This window comes from Actinia tenebrosa, unplaced genomic scaffold (genome assembly GCF_029948245.1).
Source record: "Actinia tenebrosa isolate PJP-AT-01 unplaced genomic scaffold, QUT_ActTen_1.0 PGA_scaffold0__85_contigs__length_37466705, whole genome shotgun sequence".
Taxonomy (NCBI): Eukaryota; Metazoa; Cnidaria; class Anthozoa; order Actiniaria; family Actiniidae; genus Actinia; species Actinia tenebrosa.
The window spans coordinates 17704467-17720052 of NW_028292569.1; the positions used below are offsets into that span (position 1 = coordinate 17704467).

General features: G+C 36.5%; 1 protein-coding gene and 1 long non-coding RNA gene across 2 annotated transcripts; one reads left to right on the forward strand and one right to left on the reverse strand.

The window, feature by feature from the left end:
* The first annotated feature begins 151 nt into the window (after positions 1-151).
* LOC148913622 (uncharacterized) lies at positions 152-13075 on the forward strand. The gene is made up of 3 exons (XR_016120454.1): positions 152-253; positions 12191-12524; positions 12939-13075. It is a non-coding gene; the product is annotated as an uncharacterized LOC148913622 (long non-coding RNA).
* LOC116304478 (uncharacterized) lies at positions 1186-13079 on the reverse strand. The gene is made up of 18 exons (XM_031714220.2): positions 12963-13079; positions 12156-12511; positions 11469-11636; positions 10506-10619; positions 9909-10028; positions 9738-9834; positions 9180-9398; positions 8400-8773; positions 7881-8048; positions 7393-7503; positions 7192-7308; positions 6673-6763; positions 5494-5871; positions 5089-5211; positions 4871-4990; positions 4600-4728; positions 3410-3661; positions 1186-3137 (listed from the first exon to the last, which is right to left on the reverse strand). Exons 1-18 carry the CDS (start codon positions 13015-13017, stop codon positions 2803-2805), a joined length of 3327 nt encoding a protein of 1108 aa, XP_031570080.2. The 5' UTR covers positions 13018-13079; the 3' UTR covers positions 1186-2802.
* Positions 13080-15586: the final 2507 nt, after the last annotated feature.

A 15586-nucleotide genomic window follows, 5' to 3' on the forward strand; every position in this document is an offset into this window, starting at 1 on the left:
CTCCTCCCCCGTGTTATTAAAACAAAAGGAAATTTCGCTTCTCACTTCTCACTAATCACGATAATCACACCCTGATTGTCATCGATGCATTCCTTACGACTGTTTGGGTCTCAAGGGGCCCTTTGTATACAAACAAGCTAGTCGACTCGTCTCTCGTCGGCCATGTTCAATAATGAAGCCCATAAATAATCCCAGCTCAACATACAACTCGAGGAACTTGTTCCACGATAGTTGCTACAAGTCTCCTGCAAAGGTAAGGTGGATTACAGACTTTATGTACTTGTGACCTTACAGATTAAACTGTAGACTTGCTATAAAACTTCGCGATATTTCTTTGAATACAATGCCGAATATCGTTGTATACATCATGAAACATATATATAGATAATTTAACCAGCAACCGCAAAATGTAAAACGCTATTCAATTATACTATAGCAAAAATTGAACTGCCTTAAATTTTTCGACATCATATTTCGTTTTGTCAAGATAACGTGTCAAACGATACATTGCGTGCCTAAACTCCACATGACCTTGGTAACTTGTCAATCAAACAGTATTAGCCTGCGTCACATCCGGACTACTTTGATTCGTAGTTAGTTATTTACCATGATTTAACATGCTTCTCAAGTTTCTGCGAAACATGAACATATATCTTAGCTAGCGATATAGCCTAAATGAAGCAGAACAAAAAACTACTTGCATTGATAGATCCTATATGGTTCTCATGTGAATTTTTTCAGCGTTTCCTAGTCTTTCAAAATATTTGTTGTGCTAAAACAAAAATGTGTTAGGACTATAGGTTTAAAAAAATCATTCTTAAGGATTTCAATCACATTTTTAATCTTTACTTTTCCCTAGATTTTCTCGTCATTTCTTATCCCCCATGATTTCAATTTTCCTGAAAGGGTAAAGTGGGATGTGGGATTCGTCTTTTTTGGGGTTGGAAAAATGTGATTTATGCACTGGGAATGGGTTTCACAAACAAAACAAAACAAAACATAAACAAACAAAAAAAGAAAACAAGCAAAAAGTGGGAATATAAATGGGATTGAGATTTGAGCAAAACATAGGCTGGGACTGTATGGGATTTGGTCAAAATGGGGGTTGGGAAATGGGATTAGGGACCCCCCTTCAGGATCCTTAGTGAAAATTCTTAAAGGTCGTAAATATGTCATATCAGTACGTCAAAATAACGGTTTATTACTTATTGCAGTACATGAATATTACATTTATAACGATCCACTTTTTCCTTGTCGTCATATATCGTTATCTACACGAACTATGAGCATTTATCACTTACCATAGTTTCTATGCAAAAAGCCCTAGACCCTAGAATATAAACATAAATTATCTTTTCATTGCGCATTGCTGTTCAAAGTCAACATAGCTATCATTCAAAACAGCATGCTAACATTAGTAATTGAGCACAATTATATTGCTCTATTACAAATGCCTGAAAAATTACAGCGTTTTCAAATTTGAAGGATCTGTATGAGAAAAATAACCAAGGTCTTGCCAACCTCGTTCTCATGTTGTTGGCACATTTTTATTGCTTGTAGCTCTATTGATATTCGCTGTATTATTTTATAACTGTACTAATTCACTAGTGCTCTTTCAGTCGATAGCAAAAATAATACCCAATTTAGTAATTCCTTTGATTTGTGAAAATTATGCAAGTTGTTACTCTTGTCCATTTCTCCTCTAGTTTTCGAAAATCTATTTAATAGATTTACTTATTGACGACTCTTAAAACTCCAGTGTATGCGCACTTGGCCTCGAATCCAGAAGCTGCTTGTTTTTTGTTATTCTAATTTCTGCTTTTGTTTACCGACCTCAGAAGTGAGGCTAAGCCCTCATACACTGGAGTATTAAGAATCGTCAATTTTCTCCGGTTCTGACGTTTTCATACAAGACACTTCAGTTCTTCTTCGTCGAATGAAAACCCCGTTTTTCTTGGACAAGGTTAGTCTAACGCCATCAAACAGACGCCAGATCAACCAAACAACAGATAGTACTCAGACTTTTCCTCTCACTGACATTTGGTCTCACCCTTGTATTCATCTTTGTGTCAAACCTCTGACCATTTTCTAATTCTGATGATGGTATCACCAGTATAGTAGTTCTTGTAAGACCTCTTGCTTGAACTAGATGTCTACAATTGTTCACCGTCAAAAAATTGGAGGAGACTATAGCCGGACCACGTACCTGCTTGAAAACCTAGTACTAAATAGCTAGTGCAAAATCCTTTGTTTTCTATTTTGCTCTAATTAGGTGATTAGTGATTTTACTTAAAGGAAAGGCATTTTATCCGTTAAATAAACAATACTAGTTAACCTGTAATAGTCAAATAGACACAAATGAAAACACTGGAATTATGATCTATCAATGCGTATTATTAGGCTTCACGGGTTTAGTGACTTCACTCTAACCCGTGAAGCAAAAATTAGTTGCTAATGTGTAATAGTCAAATACATAGCGTGAAGTCACTAAACCCATAAAATAAATTATTAGACTAATACACATTAGTACACCCTAATTCTATTGTTTTCTTTTTTGTCTATTCGACTATTACAAGTTGACTAGAATTTTTTATTTCACGGGTTAAATGCCTTCACTCTACGAAAGTAAAAAATGCGAAGGTAAGATCTACTAGTCTCTATTATCAATAGTCTACTAACTATTTTGACAACGGGTTACTAAAACCACTCTAAGGTAACTCAGTTCATGAGTTAAGTAAAACCACTTTAATTATGGAACTAAATAATGCCAAATTCACTTTTTTCAATGCCGGGCTTGCCCCTTTAGTTGGTGGTTTCATAAAAGACTTCTATGTCATTGGGACAAAAATTGTAGGTACCGGCCATAAAAGATCGGCATGTTCCACTGCCATAGCTGCATATTTGTGGAGTACGGTATGTGTGACCCAAGTTTGTATATGAGTTTGTGTTACTTGAAGCATAGTTCGAGATATGCAGGTCATGTCCCCCACCAAATGTTGGGCCATACGAATTAATCCCATATATAGCATACTGGTAGTATAGATGTCTGTTAAAGGTCAGCTTGATTGGACTATATCCATTGGTGTTGTACAAAGAGTACAGGAAGGATCTGGAAGACCTATAATAGTTGCCGCCAGCTGATGAAAACGAAGAATATACTGTTGGTAATTAGCAACGAAAGCTTTTCCACTCAAAGCGGTGCCGCTTGTTGCATTTTACGACTACAAGAAGCCCTTTTGGCTATTTGCGCAATTTCTTCTATTTTCTTTCTTTCTTTCTTTTTACTTTATTAGCAACAATTCTCTTAAGTTTCTATTGAGAGGTGATAACAATAAGAAACTCACCAATTTTTGGTGGTTCTGCAAGCAGAAGAATCATGAATAACATTCATCATCTTTTTTATACTTACTTTGCCATGATACATCGGTGTATCCCCCAAACACGTGGCTACCTACACGTACTATAGTCACTGTGGGTCCCTTTCCGTCACACTGGGGGTGGAATGTGGTTCTTACATTCCAACCATCTGTTGCAGCTCGCCAACATCTGATCCAATGACTTCTACTTGAACTCTGTAGAACAGGATACAAGTAACCAGACAATGTACGAAGGTAGTCTGCATTACCATAGGTGGTTAAAATGGCCGACGAATCGAGTCCTCCTAAAAAACAAAAAACGTCCATGGTTGTTCTGCTTAAAAACAAGGATAAGTATAGAACTGATTGGTTGTCATGAACAATTTGCTCTAGTAAGGTGACTGCCTACTTTTAAACGTTCGATTTGAGTCACGATGTGTGCGCTCAAAAACTGCTAAAATAATCTTCACGATTTTATTGAAGAACCATACACTTTTTGAACTTCAAGAGGGCAAAACACTCAAATTGTGCACGAGACTCTATACTTTTTATGAGCTTAATTGAAAAATCTAACATTATATCAAATTCTTTAGAAAAGTTATTTTTCTAACACACGAATTAATCGATTTTTGGAGGAACTTTTCTTAAACTTTATGAGATTTGTCTTTTTTTTTAATAATATCCATGTAGTAATGTAGAATGATTCACTAGCCGGCAGTTGTGCAATTATAGAGTCTACAGAGAGCTATTATCTTGTGAATTTTAATTCTATTCTGATCACTTCCGGTGGCGCAATTTTTGCTCCAAAAACTCGCGCGTAGGCATCCATTAAATTCTGATTTTTCATTTCATATTTGGAATCAGCATTGAATTGCTTACTATCAATCACGTGACTTTTTTGGAGCTGACTGGGGGGTAATTAACAAGCGGTTGACTGAGGGGCAACTAGCGAATGCTAAGTCAAAACATATCAAAATAAGTCCTCAATTTATTGTATTTGACTATTTCTACGACATCAAACCAGAAAACAAGAGATCAAAGCAACCTCCAGGATTCTACAAGCCATCAAAAAAAGAGCTATTACCGGAAGTGACGTCTATTGATAGCAACCTATTTCACTTTCAAAAATTAGTAATTTTAAAAAAAAGTTTAAACTTAAAAGTAGCTAGTCACCTTAAAGAATTTGTTTTGCAAATCGGGAAAAAGGGAGATGATAAAATGAAGATAATAAATTAGTACTTACTACTTGTAGTACACTTGGTACCATTTCCATAATAACCTCTGTTACATGTACAACGATACGATCCTTCTGTATTGTTACAATATGCGTTTCGGTCACAATGATGCGTATTGGTTGCGCACTCGTTAATATCTGAAACAAATATCAATGCATTATCAAAATACGAAAAAGTTGATCAAACCGAATAGATGTCTGCAGGTGAGAGCAGGAACTGGAGCTGTTGAATACAAGAAAAGGTTCAAGAAAAGTAGATAAGAAAAATCAAATGTCTTACCGCTACAGCTGAATCCATCACCACTGTAGCCATTCTTACAACGACAGACATAGGATCCTGGGATGTTAATACACGTGGCGTTCACGTGACATGGAGAATCCGTTGTGCATTCATCAATATCTAAAAGTTAAATTTAGAACAACGTGATATATTGAGCAAAGTATATGAGTGCCAAAGAAAAACATGTTTATGACTGATAACAATTATTATAGTGTTACCTGTGCATTGTTTTCCATTCCCTGTATATCCAGTTTTACACTGACAATAGTACGAGCCGTAGGTATTCCTACATACAGCATCGTCATGGCAACTGAATGCTTCCTTCCTGCACTCGTCCAAATCTAGAAACAGATTCATATTTTCAGACAAGATTGTATAGACCTTTTTCGTATTCGTGAAATATCGCGCTCTCTTCATCATTACAGATTCACTTGCTCAGTCAGGGTTAGTCTCAAAATATTCATAAAAAGTAAAGTATGCAGAATATTGTCAATACACACACTTTCTACGGACCTTCGCTGGGACGCCGCATTAATATTCTTGGCAAAATGGATGTTCAGCCCGAGCAAAAAAGAATATTCGAAACTTATAAGAATTTTAAAGCAGTTATATAATTTTAATACCTTTCTGACAAGTGAAGTTGTGACATTCGTTACACGACACGTCATTCCAGTGGTACTGATGGTCTACACCAAGAGTGTGAACACAGTCTTGATCTCCTGCATTGTTAGGTTGGTTTTCTGCCCAGTACGTCCAGTTATTTTGTAATCCTTTTTGCGTCCATCGAAAAACACTTTCAACGCTTTTATCATTCAGACCAATCCATCCCTTGGCTCCGTTCAATCGCTGCTGAATGTAAACATTTTGTATTTGACTTTTGATGGTTGCTAGGTGTGCCCGCGATGTTGTGCAGCGGTTTTCAGCGTTAATCCACGTGTCACATGACGAACTAGTGTGGTAGCAAATACCATCAAAGTAGTTCCAGCCTGGGTAGCAAATTTCTGAAAAGATGTTGGAAAACTCAATGCATGGAACGTGTGGTAACTGGTATATATGGCTGTGCGTCATACCATTATAATTGGTGGAGGATGTTTTTTTGATCTTGTGATTGGCTAGACGGATCGATGTTGTCGATTAATTTCTCTTTCAACGTACTTCAACTTACTTTGTAGCGATGTGTTTTAAACTACAAACCAGAAATCAAGAGAAGGGAGTGCAACAAACATGCATGCTTTGATTTGAATTCTTGCGACGTGTCACAACAAGTTCCATTGAATTCTAATTCAACAACATTGCCTGCAATGATTTCGCGCAATGTGGCATCGTGTGTCCGCGCTGGTTTTTTTTTTGTTTTTTTTTTGTTTTTTTTTTGTTTTGTTTTTTTTCGTCAAGAAAACGCTGGTTAGTATTGAGATATATTGAGTGTTGCTGTTTTAGTAAATGACACGATTTTCAAATGTTTTAAATTCATGTCTATAATATTTCTTGCAGTCTTGGAATGAAGTATCGCCTATTTCCTTTCTCCTTTGGTTCCGACAGCTTGTTTTTGAAATAGTTGTTGGCTTTCACAAAATTAGGACGCCTTGCTTTGTGGGTAACAAATTTACATTCAATTTAAAATAGCTATGTTGCTGGGTATTTTCAAAGTTGAGAAAAATATGTTATCACCAGCAAAAACATATATTAGAAAAGAAAAATCGTTACTAATGAATGTTCCAAGCCTTTGGACGATCGTCCATCATCAGGGATTAATGGAAAAACCTTAAACATTCGTATTTCGTGCTATCATTACATTAATGTACCTGATAACAGCAAGTAACTGACTGTGAGGGGCTCGTATTTAGTTGTGTAGAGCTCCTTGACACAAACACGAAAACCAGTCGTGTTCATGTACTGTAACAAAAAAAGAAACACCTCGAGTAAGCATACAATGAAATAAAAAATGCTTTCTGTGCTTGGAATTTCTTTCGTTGTGCAATCCAACATGACGGTCACATTTTTATTGATTTATTCCATCAAAGAAGATGTTTTTTCGAAATGCCAAATTATAACGATTAAAGCCTTGTCAAATTTATGAAAATAAAGCAAAAAATTGAATAATGGTTTTTTTGCCAAATTGAATTAAGATGGCTATGATGACGTCAAATCTAATCAGGATGGCGGTGATGTGATATATAATAGAGATGGCGATAATGACGTCCAAACTTATCAGGATGGTGGTGATGATGTAACATCTAATGGAGAGGACGGAGATGATGTCACATGTTATCAAGATAGCGGTGATGACGTCGAGATGAAGTTGTCGTTTTATACTTACTTACCTCAATCCATGTTGACACACCGTTACATACGGGTCTTGAATTCCCACTTGCCGTCGTGTGATTGGTTGACAGAATTACCGTAGGGACGTGTTCATATACTTTTGAGTATTTCAAGTCCTAAAACAACAGATACTAAACATCATTAAAATGAACTGTATTTGAGAGGGTCTCTTCCAGTACCAGAAAAGTAAGAGTAGTTACCTTACAAAAGGCGCCATTGTATTTCATTGATGGCTTGCCGGTATTTGGGAAGAGTACCTTTCCTTTTTCACTGAACAGTGGACGATGGATTTCTTCAAATGCCATCCAACTCTACAATAATACCATTAGTATCAATAACTAAACCAAGCAAATGGCCAAAGTCTTTATCTTCTCATGGTAAGCCAAAATTGACCACTTTTCTTTGGGCGTAATATTTTTCCCATTTAAGAAGACGAGTCATTTCCTAGAGTATCAAGTTTTGTTAACATTTGCGCACGAGAGGACACATAAATATGAATACAGCTCATTACAACATTATTCTCAAGAGAATGGCAAGTGGTCTGAAATGGAAAAATATTAGGTAAAGGTAAAGAGGATAATAGGGCATTTAAAAGAATGGGCATCTTGGAGAAAAAAGTAAAGGCTTTCTTTTGATTTCCTAGTGGAAAATTTAGCGAAGAAAAACATAATACATGTTTGTGACATACCACATGGATATTCTCATGCAGCCCATCAAAATTCTGCAGCTCTCGTAAGCAAACTTCAAACGACGTTTGATTGACGTTTTCAAGCCAAAGGTTCGCAGCGTCGTGTTTGAAGGCGGCACTGATGTGTTCCGCTGTCACAATGACCGTGGGCACAGATGTGAACTTGTCCTTCAAAAAATGACATTGAAACAAAAATATCTATGAAAATGATTAGTCTAGTGATTGTAGCTCGTGTTTTCTTAGTCTAAACAATCAGATTCAAAAATTGAATAACTGACCAATTAGAATTAAGAGATGGGACAATATGAATTTAATTTGCATTATGATATTAATTTCTTGTGTTGTCTTTTATTCGTAGTTTTATTTTAAAATGCTTTTAAAAAGTAACTTGTGATTCTACTGAAACTTACTAAATCAAATTTCCAAACTATTTACTATTGAATGATGTCAGTTAAATTAGCATAGATTGTGAATCATATAGAACCATATAGGAGCATATAGGACTAAATGTTTCATTACCTTGGGCAATTTGACCGTTTTACATGTCGTTCCAGTCCACCACTCGTCCAATCTCGTTCGATCCGTCACGCCTCCATCTGGTGCACCCTGATAAGCAAACCAATCAAACGTTGCCTGCGCAACGCGAGGGCGCACACTTCGACCAGCCATTGTCATGCAGGCCGTGAATTCCTGGTAATTAACATTTTCTACCCAGGATGCCATTGCGTCGTGTACGTAGTCAAGGTTTGTGGTGTTGAAGTGGTTGACCGTCAGATGCACGTGGACTCGTTTGTCAGGATAGAATGCAAATGGCCTGAATCTGACTTCTTTGCACATTGTGCCATCGACTGGAGTCGAAGATAACGATGTCCTGCCTCTTTCAAGTGGAAAACCTGAATTGATAAAAAATACTGATTACCTTTTCGTGGGAGCTGCTATCTTTCTTACAAGTCACTACTCAGGGCTTGGTATGGGTATTTAATAGAGTTTTGTATTACATTTTCCTTGATGAAATAACTAAAAATACCTTGACAAAGGTGTTAGCGTAGGAGAAGGACAATATATCAAAATTGTGTTGAAGTAGACACTAAAAGGTACCAAATTTATATCGTTCATACAAGGAATCATTCTTTCCACTCAGCAATATATTGAAATACAAGTATTTCTAGTATTTGAAGTATCTTGTATCTTGTCTGTTATTTATGTAATCTAATGGAGTCAAACATACTGCTGTGATCACTGATAATTTTTTAGGGGGGAGAGGGTAGGGATGGCGATGATAAAGTCATAAATCTCTACCTGTACAGCTACCAGGATGATACAGCGTGTGATTGCTCTTCAACCTACACATCTCCAGCTCAAAAAAGCATTTGTTTTTGAAAGTTGTCCCATTGGATGAGCAGACTTGCTCTTCATACGAGGGACAGTCGTCCACGCACACACAACGAGCATCTTTCGGGGCAAAAGCCTTGCACACGGCAAAATAGTTACACGATACATTGATGCAAGGATCAAGGTCTGTAATTGAAAATAGAAAATCGAAAAAATTATACTTGAGAAAGAAAATAATGATAGCATTAGTTCTTAACCTCGAGATGTAATGGGAGCGCTGATTGGCAGGTTGCTGCGATTATTTCAGAGGACAGATACTACAGACTCTTGCAAAACCATCAACAAGTATTCATTATAAGCAAGGGACAGCCTGTTCTGTGATACGAGAATCCAAAGCGTAAAGCATTCCTATATGCTTGCTTCTTGTGTACTCTACACCTCCTGGGCGTACAGAGATACTGCTGCCTTTTTATATTTATTTACTTAATTATAAATGCTGTTACAACTGAAACTTTAATAGCTTACCTCCTTGTACGATATAGTCTAGGTTCATGATGCTGGTCTTTGATCGTCCATCTTTCAGCTCTCTTGCGCAAACTCTGAAGTACGTTTTTGTTATTTCCTTAAACAACAAGTAGTAAGAAAATATTAAGTACAACACTTCCCTGGATGCGGTACCATAATGTTTCTTTATACCTCAATCCAGACACTCATGGCTTTACACTCCTGTGCCACGGGTCTTGAATCATTGCTATAGTAACTAGCCGTTGTCACGACAACAGGTGGAGAGAAAAATTCGTTTTTAAAGTTTACGTTCTGCAAAAAAATGAAGTTAATGGCATTATTATGGAGGTCTCATTGCGCGAAAAGGTATGATTTTACATACAGCAAAATTTCTTTTTCAAGTTGCAAAATATAAGTTGGAAGTCATTGTTTATGCACCCACAAGACACGATAGGATAAAAACTTGTCATCGCTTTATCACCACCGCAAGTACAGCAGTGGCGCAGCTCAACGGGGTTAAACTAAAAGCATGTGATATTAATGGTCGCCTCTGGCAACCGCTATATACAGTCCATGTATGACCCCGAAGCACATCTCTAATCATTCACCTGCATCCTCCTCTAGTGTACATATGTTTCAAGATAATGAACGTGTTTGTACCGAAACTAGACCGCATTGGGAAAAGCTATAGTTGATTTGCCTTAGTCTTAATTGCAGGTGCCAGAGTTTCTGAGTGCAACTTTTCTTAATTCTGGCCTTGATAATCAATAGCCCTTAGTTTTTTCGTACCTTACAAAACGTATAGTCAATCTGCTGGACTGATGTACCTCTGGTATCAATGGTTATGTTGTTCGTTTCTGTCACATTCATTTTGGATGACATTTTTTGGTAAGCAATCCAGTTCTGAAAAATAAGTGAATGCATTTGTTAATCAGAACTCACTTACTTGTTCATCAGTATCTAATAGTGAATGATCCCACCCTCATTAGAGAGATTTTCATAAACCCGTGAAAAAATGTTAGTGCAATAATCATTAATACAATCTAGCATTTGTTATTAGTCATTATATTTTAAACACTGAAGTAATTAAGCACAGTCAATAAACTTTCACTCGGAATACTTAGTTGTCTCGCTAATAACTGCTATTACACATAAATATGCGTTAATAGAAGTTAATAGCTAAATTGTGTTTCACGGGTTTATCGAAATTACTCTAATTAACACTGATTACAACGACCATAAGACTATAACCTTTTCATTAACTAGCTGAATCACAAAGAAAGCCTTTGGGCTGGGCTACTTTTTTCCCCTGCATCCTAAGTACTCTCTCTCACCGACGCACCGTTTAGAAATACAGACTACAATATGCATTTAAACTTTATGTTGGGAATTCTTTCAGAGTTGACCATTTCCGTCAGGCGGACAGAGAATGGAGTACCATCTCTCCCCAACGCAACCTTTCCTTACCTTACCCGACCTGCACTTACGACTTTAAGTTGACGGCCACACACAACAAAATGGAGTACCCTTTTCTCCTTCACTCATCCCAAAACCACACTTAGAAATATAGGCGCCTATGATGACTCTTGTGCCATGCGCACTTATGAGTTTCAATGTAGTTTTAAAGCTGATTATCGACAAAAGGTGACCGTTTCTCTTAAACACGCAGAAAATGGAGTGCTATTCCACCCAAACCCCACTTAGAAATACAGCCTAGTTACTCACAAGATGGTCATTCCCTAATGTACTTACTACTTTTAGCTGGCTATGCACTCCATCAAAGCTGACCATTTCTCTCAAACATACAGAATAGGCTCCTCCTATCTTATTTTTGGTGACCCAGACATTCATGGCATCTTGTCTTGTACTTGAATCTGGCGCCACCACAGTAGCGAACACTTGGGGAGGTTTCAGATACAACTGGACAAGAAAACTTTATATTTAGTTTTTTTACAATAACTTGCAAATTTCTTGCGCGCTGATTGTTTATTTTTTATCATCAATAAGAGGACAGACAGATAAAGCTGACGTCAACGAGTGCGCGCTCTTTCCTTTGATTGGTTTGATCATTAAAAACGAGAAGTTTTTGTTATAGTAAAAAATAAATTGACATCAGTTTAGGTGGAAGTAATATTTTCCCCTTTCAGAGCACTTGTTATTTTCCCGAGTATTATTTCTTTGTTTAATGTTGGCGCATCAGAAAAGATGCATGTCAAAAATATATATGTAGGTCTCAAGATCTCGATTAATAATAATAATTATTAATAATTAATTGATTTGTGCGCAAATATCAATAACAAATTAAATTTTCAAATGCGCATTAAGAATAACAAGAAACAACTCTGAGAAAAAAATGGATTCTAAATGATGTTGGAAGTAGTAGATGTTTCGAAGCAAAAACTATTTTCCTTTTCGATTATAACTTGTTGATTTACTTACCAATTGTGTTGGCACCGCCTTACATTGAGTTCCAGATCCCAACTGATCAAAGGTAATTGAACCGTGCTGAAGCCCAACGACTGTTCCTTGTACTGCTATCCAGTTGACAACGCCAGTCCCATTGGATCCAACACCAGATTCCCGAACACACACCCTGAAACCGCGTGATGTTACCTGTTTGACCCACAATGCCGCAGGGTCGTGCACACTGCGTAATAGATCTGAGTGGCTGAGAGATGTAATGACTCTGATGTCTTGGTTGGGTTTGAAACGAGATACAAACAAGACATCGGTACATCCAGGATCATTTGGTAGGGTATTGTTGAGGTATGCCTTACCAGAGTCAAACACAGATCCTAAATACAACAAGTAAGTAAAACATTACTTTCATCTGTGTTGTTCAATAGCTTTGGTTCAACAGATAATTTTACAATAACTTACAAATTTCTCGCGCGCTGATTGGTTATTTTTTATCACCAATAAGAGGACAGACAGATGAAGTAGTGTACGTCTACGCCTTGTGGATCCACACTACTTTGACAATGTGATGACGCAATTTATCGTCAATAAGAGGACAGACACATAAAAAACTGATGTCTATTTGTAATATTCTAAGTTATATTAGCTTAAAAGAGCTCTAGCACTTGGGAATAAAGTATGGGGCCAACTTATGACATGAATAGTTTTCGATGTAGGGCTTAAGTTTGAGCTGAGTGGAATCTTGCATTGCATATACGTATTAAGCTTATAATAACACGTTATTTCCTTAAATTTGAACTATAGGTTCCCTTATTGATAGATACCTACCTCTAATACAAGGAATTAAAAGCAATAGAGATACAAGAGTGCAAGCAGCAAACATCTTGGGCACTTTATAAACACATCCTCAGACACTGACTTAGATATGACCTAGTTGAGGTTGCCTTTCCGACTGACTTGAAAGTCTGAGAACCTTTTCTTATAGGAATATTCTTTTTTTTACATCGGATCATTAACTGTCAGTCTTGCATCCGTGATTCCAATCTCTGTTGCACTTTACAGTGCCTTTTTGACTCCATTATTTGTGGACTGTTTGCTCAAAATTCACAAAATACGACCCACAGTATAACAAATAAAGACGTATGTAGTATAGTTGAAAATTTGAATTACATTTGTACTTTATTCAATGCAGAAAAATGGCGTTACAAACGATAAAACTTAACAGACTTTTTATGTTTGGTTTCGTGAATATAACTGAACTTAAATTTATCTGAAAGCTATAGAAACAATGGATGTAGCTGCTGTTTGCAATGAACTATAACCAAAGTTTTTTCATTGCCTTTAACATCCACGATGTTGCCTATGAATCTATGTACAGAACTATCTTTATATCTTAGGTGAACTAAATCTTCTCTTCAAGTTATTTTTTCATTGACATTTGTTTTCATCGGTCTTTTTATCAAATATTTCTTAACTTATCTTTGATCAATGTTTAGTAGACTTATAACTAGTCGATGCTGACATGACTGCATGAGTCGTCATTCGTCAGTTCTTTGAGGTCAATAGTCTTTATTAGGTAAGTAATAGGATAATTGGAATTCCCCATGCAAGCAAAAAGTATTTCAGTTTAACTGAAAGCTGTATTTGAGACAATGACGGTCGATTCTGTTTGGCAATATTCTATGGTCAAAAGTTTTTTTATTGCCTTTAACATTACTATGTTGGCCACGCTGTAGACAATTAATATTTTTATATCTTTGGTAAGTTAATCTTTTTTTCTAGTCTCTTTTTCCCCATTACCAATTGGTTACCATAACCTTAATAACAATATTTCCTTATCTTCTCTTATTTTCCTTATCATGTTTAATTGTCTATTTATATAACGTTAACTTGAACTAGTTATTGCTGATGCGTGCACAGGGAGCTAACCCTTAAAATCGAATCGTGTGTCGTTCTTAAAGGACTTGATGGTCTTCTAAGTAATTAGGTTGAATGCATTATTCACCTAAAAATACAATGGTTAAATCTCGTGGTGCGCCTTCTTTACTTTACTTTTGTTTCTCAGCTCGAATACTGTGTTGTTCATTAAGTACGACGCAGTAAGACATTCTCGTTGTTATATTCTTTGGGGGGAGGGAGCGAAGAGGAGGGGATGTTTTAATCTTTTTACATGATGCTATATCTAGTTTACTTTTCCAAGTTCTTTACAGCTTTTAGCCAATGGAAATCACCTTGTGGTAATGATTCTTCTAGGGGATATTTTCCATATTATTTCTACAGAGCCAGAACAATATTGGTTGTAACATTTTTTTGGGGGAGGGGAGGGCAAGTACTTTTGCAAAAATCGATACAGAATAATTTTCTACTGAGATATTTCATAATATTATTACTACATATTTATAATATGTACTGCAATAGTTACTGCACGACACGTTTCAAAAGGTGTGAAAAAATTGCAAATCGGTCAAAGCCATGGGCTATAGCCATGCTTTTTACCTTAAAATGGCCCAAACATGACCTATATATTTTGCATCTTATTCATAAACAATGCATGCAAATTCAAAAGGTATGAAAATTGTCGAATATCGGTCAAAACCATGTGCTATAGCCCATGCTTTTTGCCTGAAAATGGCCAAAAATGACCTATTTTGCATTCTTCATAAATAATGCACATAACTGGGATGTCTGTGGCCCACTACTCTCATTCCCAGTCTTCTCTCTTCTCCTCGCATTGCAAAACGTAATATTTTAATTTACAAGCAACAGGAATAAAACAAAGGTAATCTCAAAACCTTGGAAAAATATTGCCAACTACGTCTTTCCCACACTGAGCATCTTTGTGGAAACGTTTCCAGGTATATGATGATCATTTCATTTTAAAATGTTTGAAAAATGTACACAACCATCTAATAACACGATATATAGCCCCATAAGACGATACATAGCCCAATAAGACGGTATATAGCCCAATAACATGATGCGAAGCCCAATAACACGATAGATAGCCCAATAAGACGATATAGCCCAATAACACGATATATAGCCCAATAAGACAAAATAGCCCAATAAGACGATATATAGCCCAATAATACGATATATAGCCCAATAAGACGATATAGCCCAATAAGACCATATATAGCCCAATAACATTATATATAGTCCAATAACACGATATATAGCCCAATAACATGATACATAGCCCAACAACATGATACATAGCCCAATAAGACGATGCATAGCCCAATAAGACGATATATAGCCCAATAAGACGATACATAGCCCAATAAGACGATACATAGCCCAATAAGATGATATATAGCCCAATAGGACGATATATAGCCCAATAAGATGATATATACCCCAATAAGACGATATATACCCCAATAAGATGATATATAGCCCAATAAGACGATATATAGCCCAATAAGACGATATATAGCCTAATAACATGA

What these genes read in the sequence shown, in the direction of transcription:
- LOC116304478 (XM_031714220.2), bottom strand. Translation starts at nt 13,017, where the DNA reads ATGTTTGCTGCTTGCACTCTTGTATCTCTATTGCTTTTAATTCCTTGT. An exon ending in AGGCGGTGCCAACACAATTG is followed by an intron (nt 11,637 to 12,155) that starts GTAAGTAAATCA and finishes TTTCTTGTCCAG; the next exon opens with TTGTATCTGAAACCTCCCCA. An exon ending in CAACTTCACTTGTCAGAAAG is followed by an intron (nt 5,212 to 5,493) that starts GTATTAAAATTA and finishes ATCTGTTTCTAG; the next exon opens with ATTTGGACGAGTGCAGGAAG.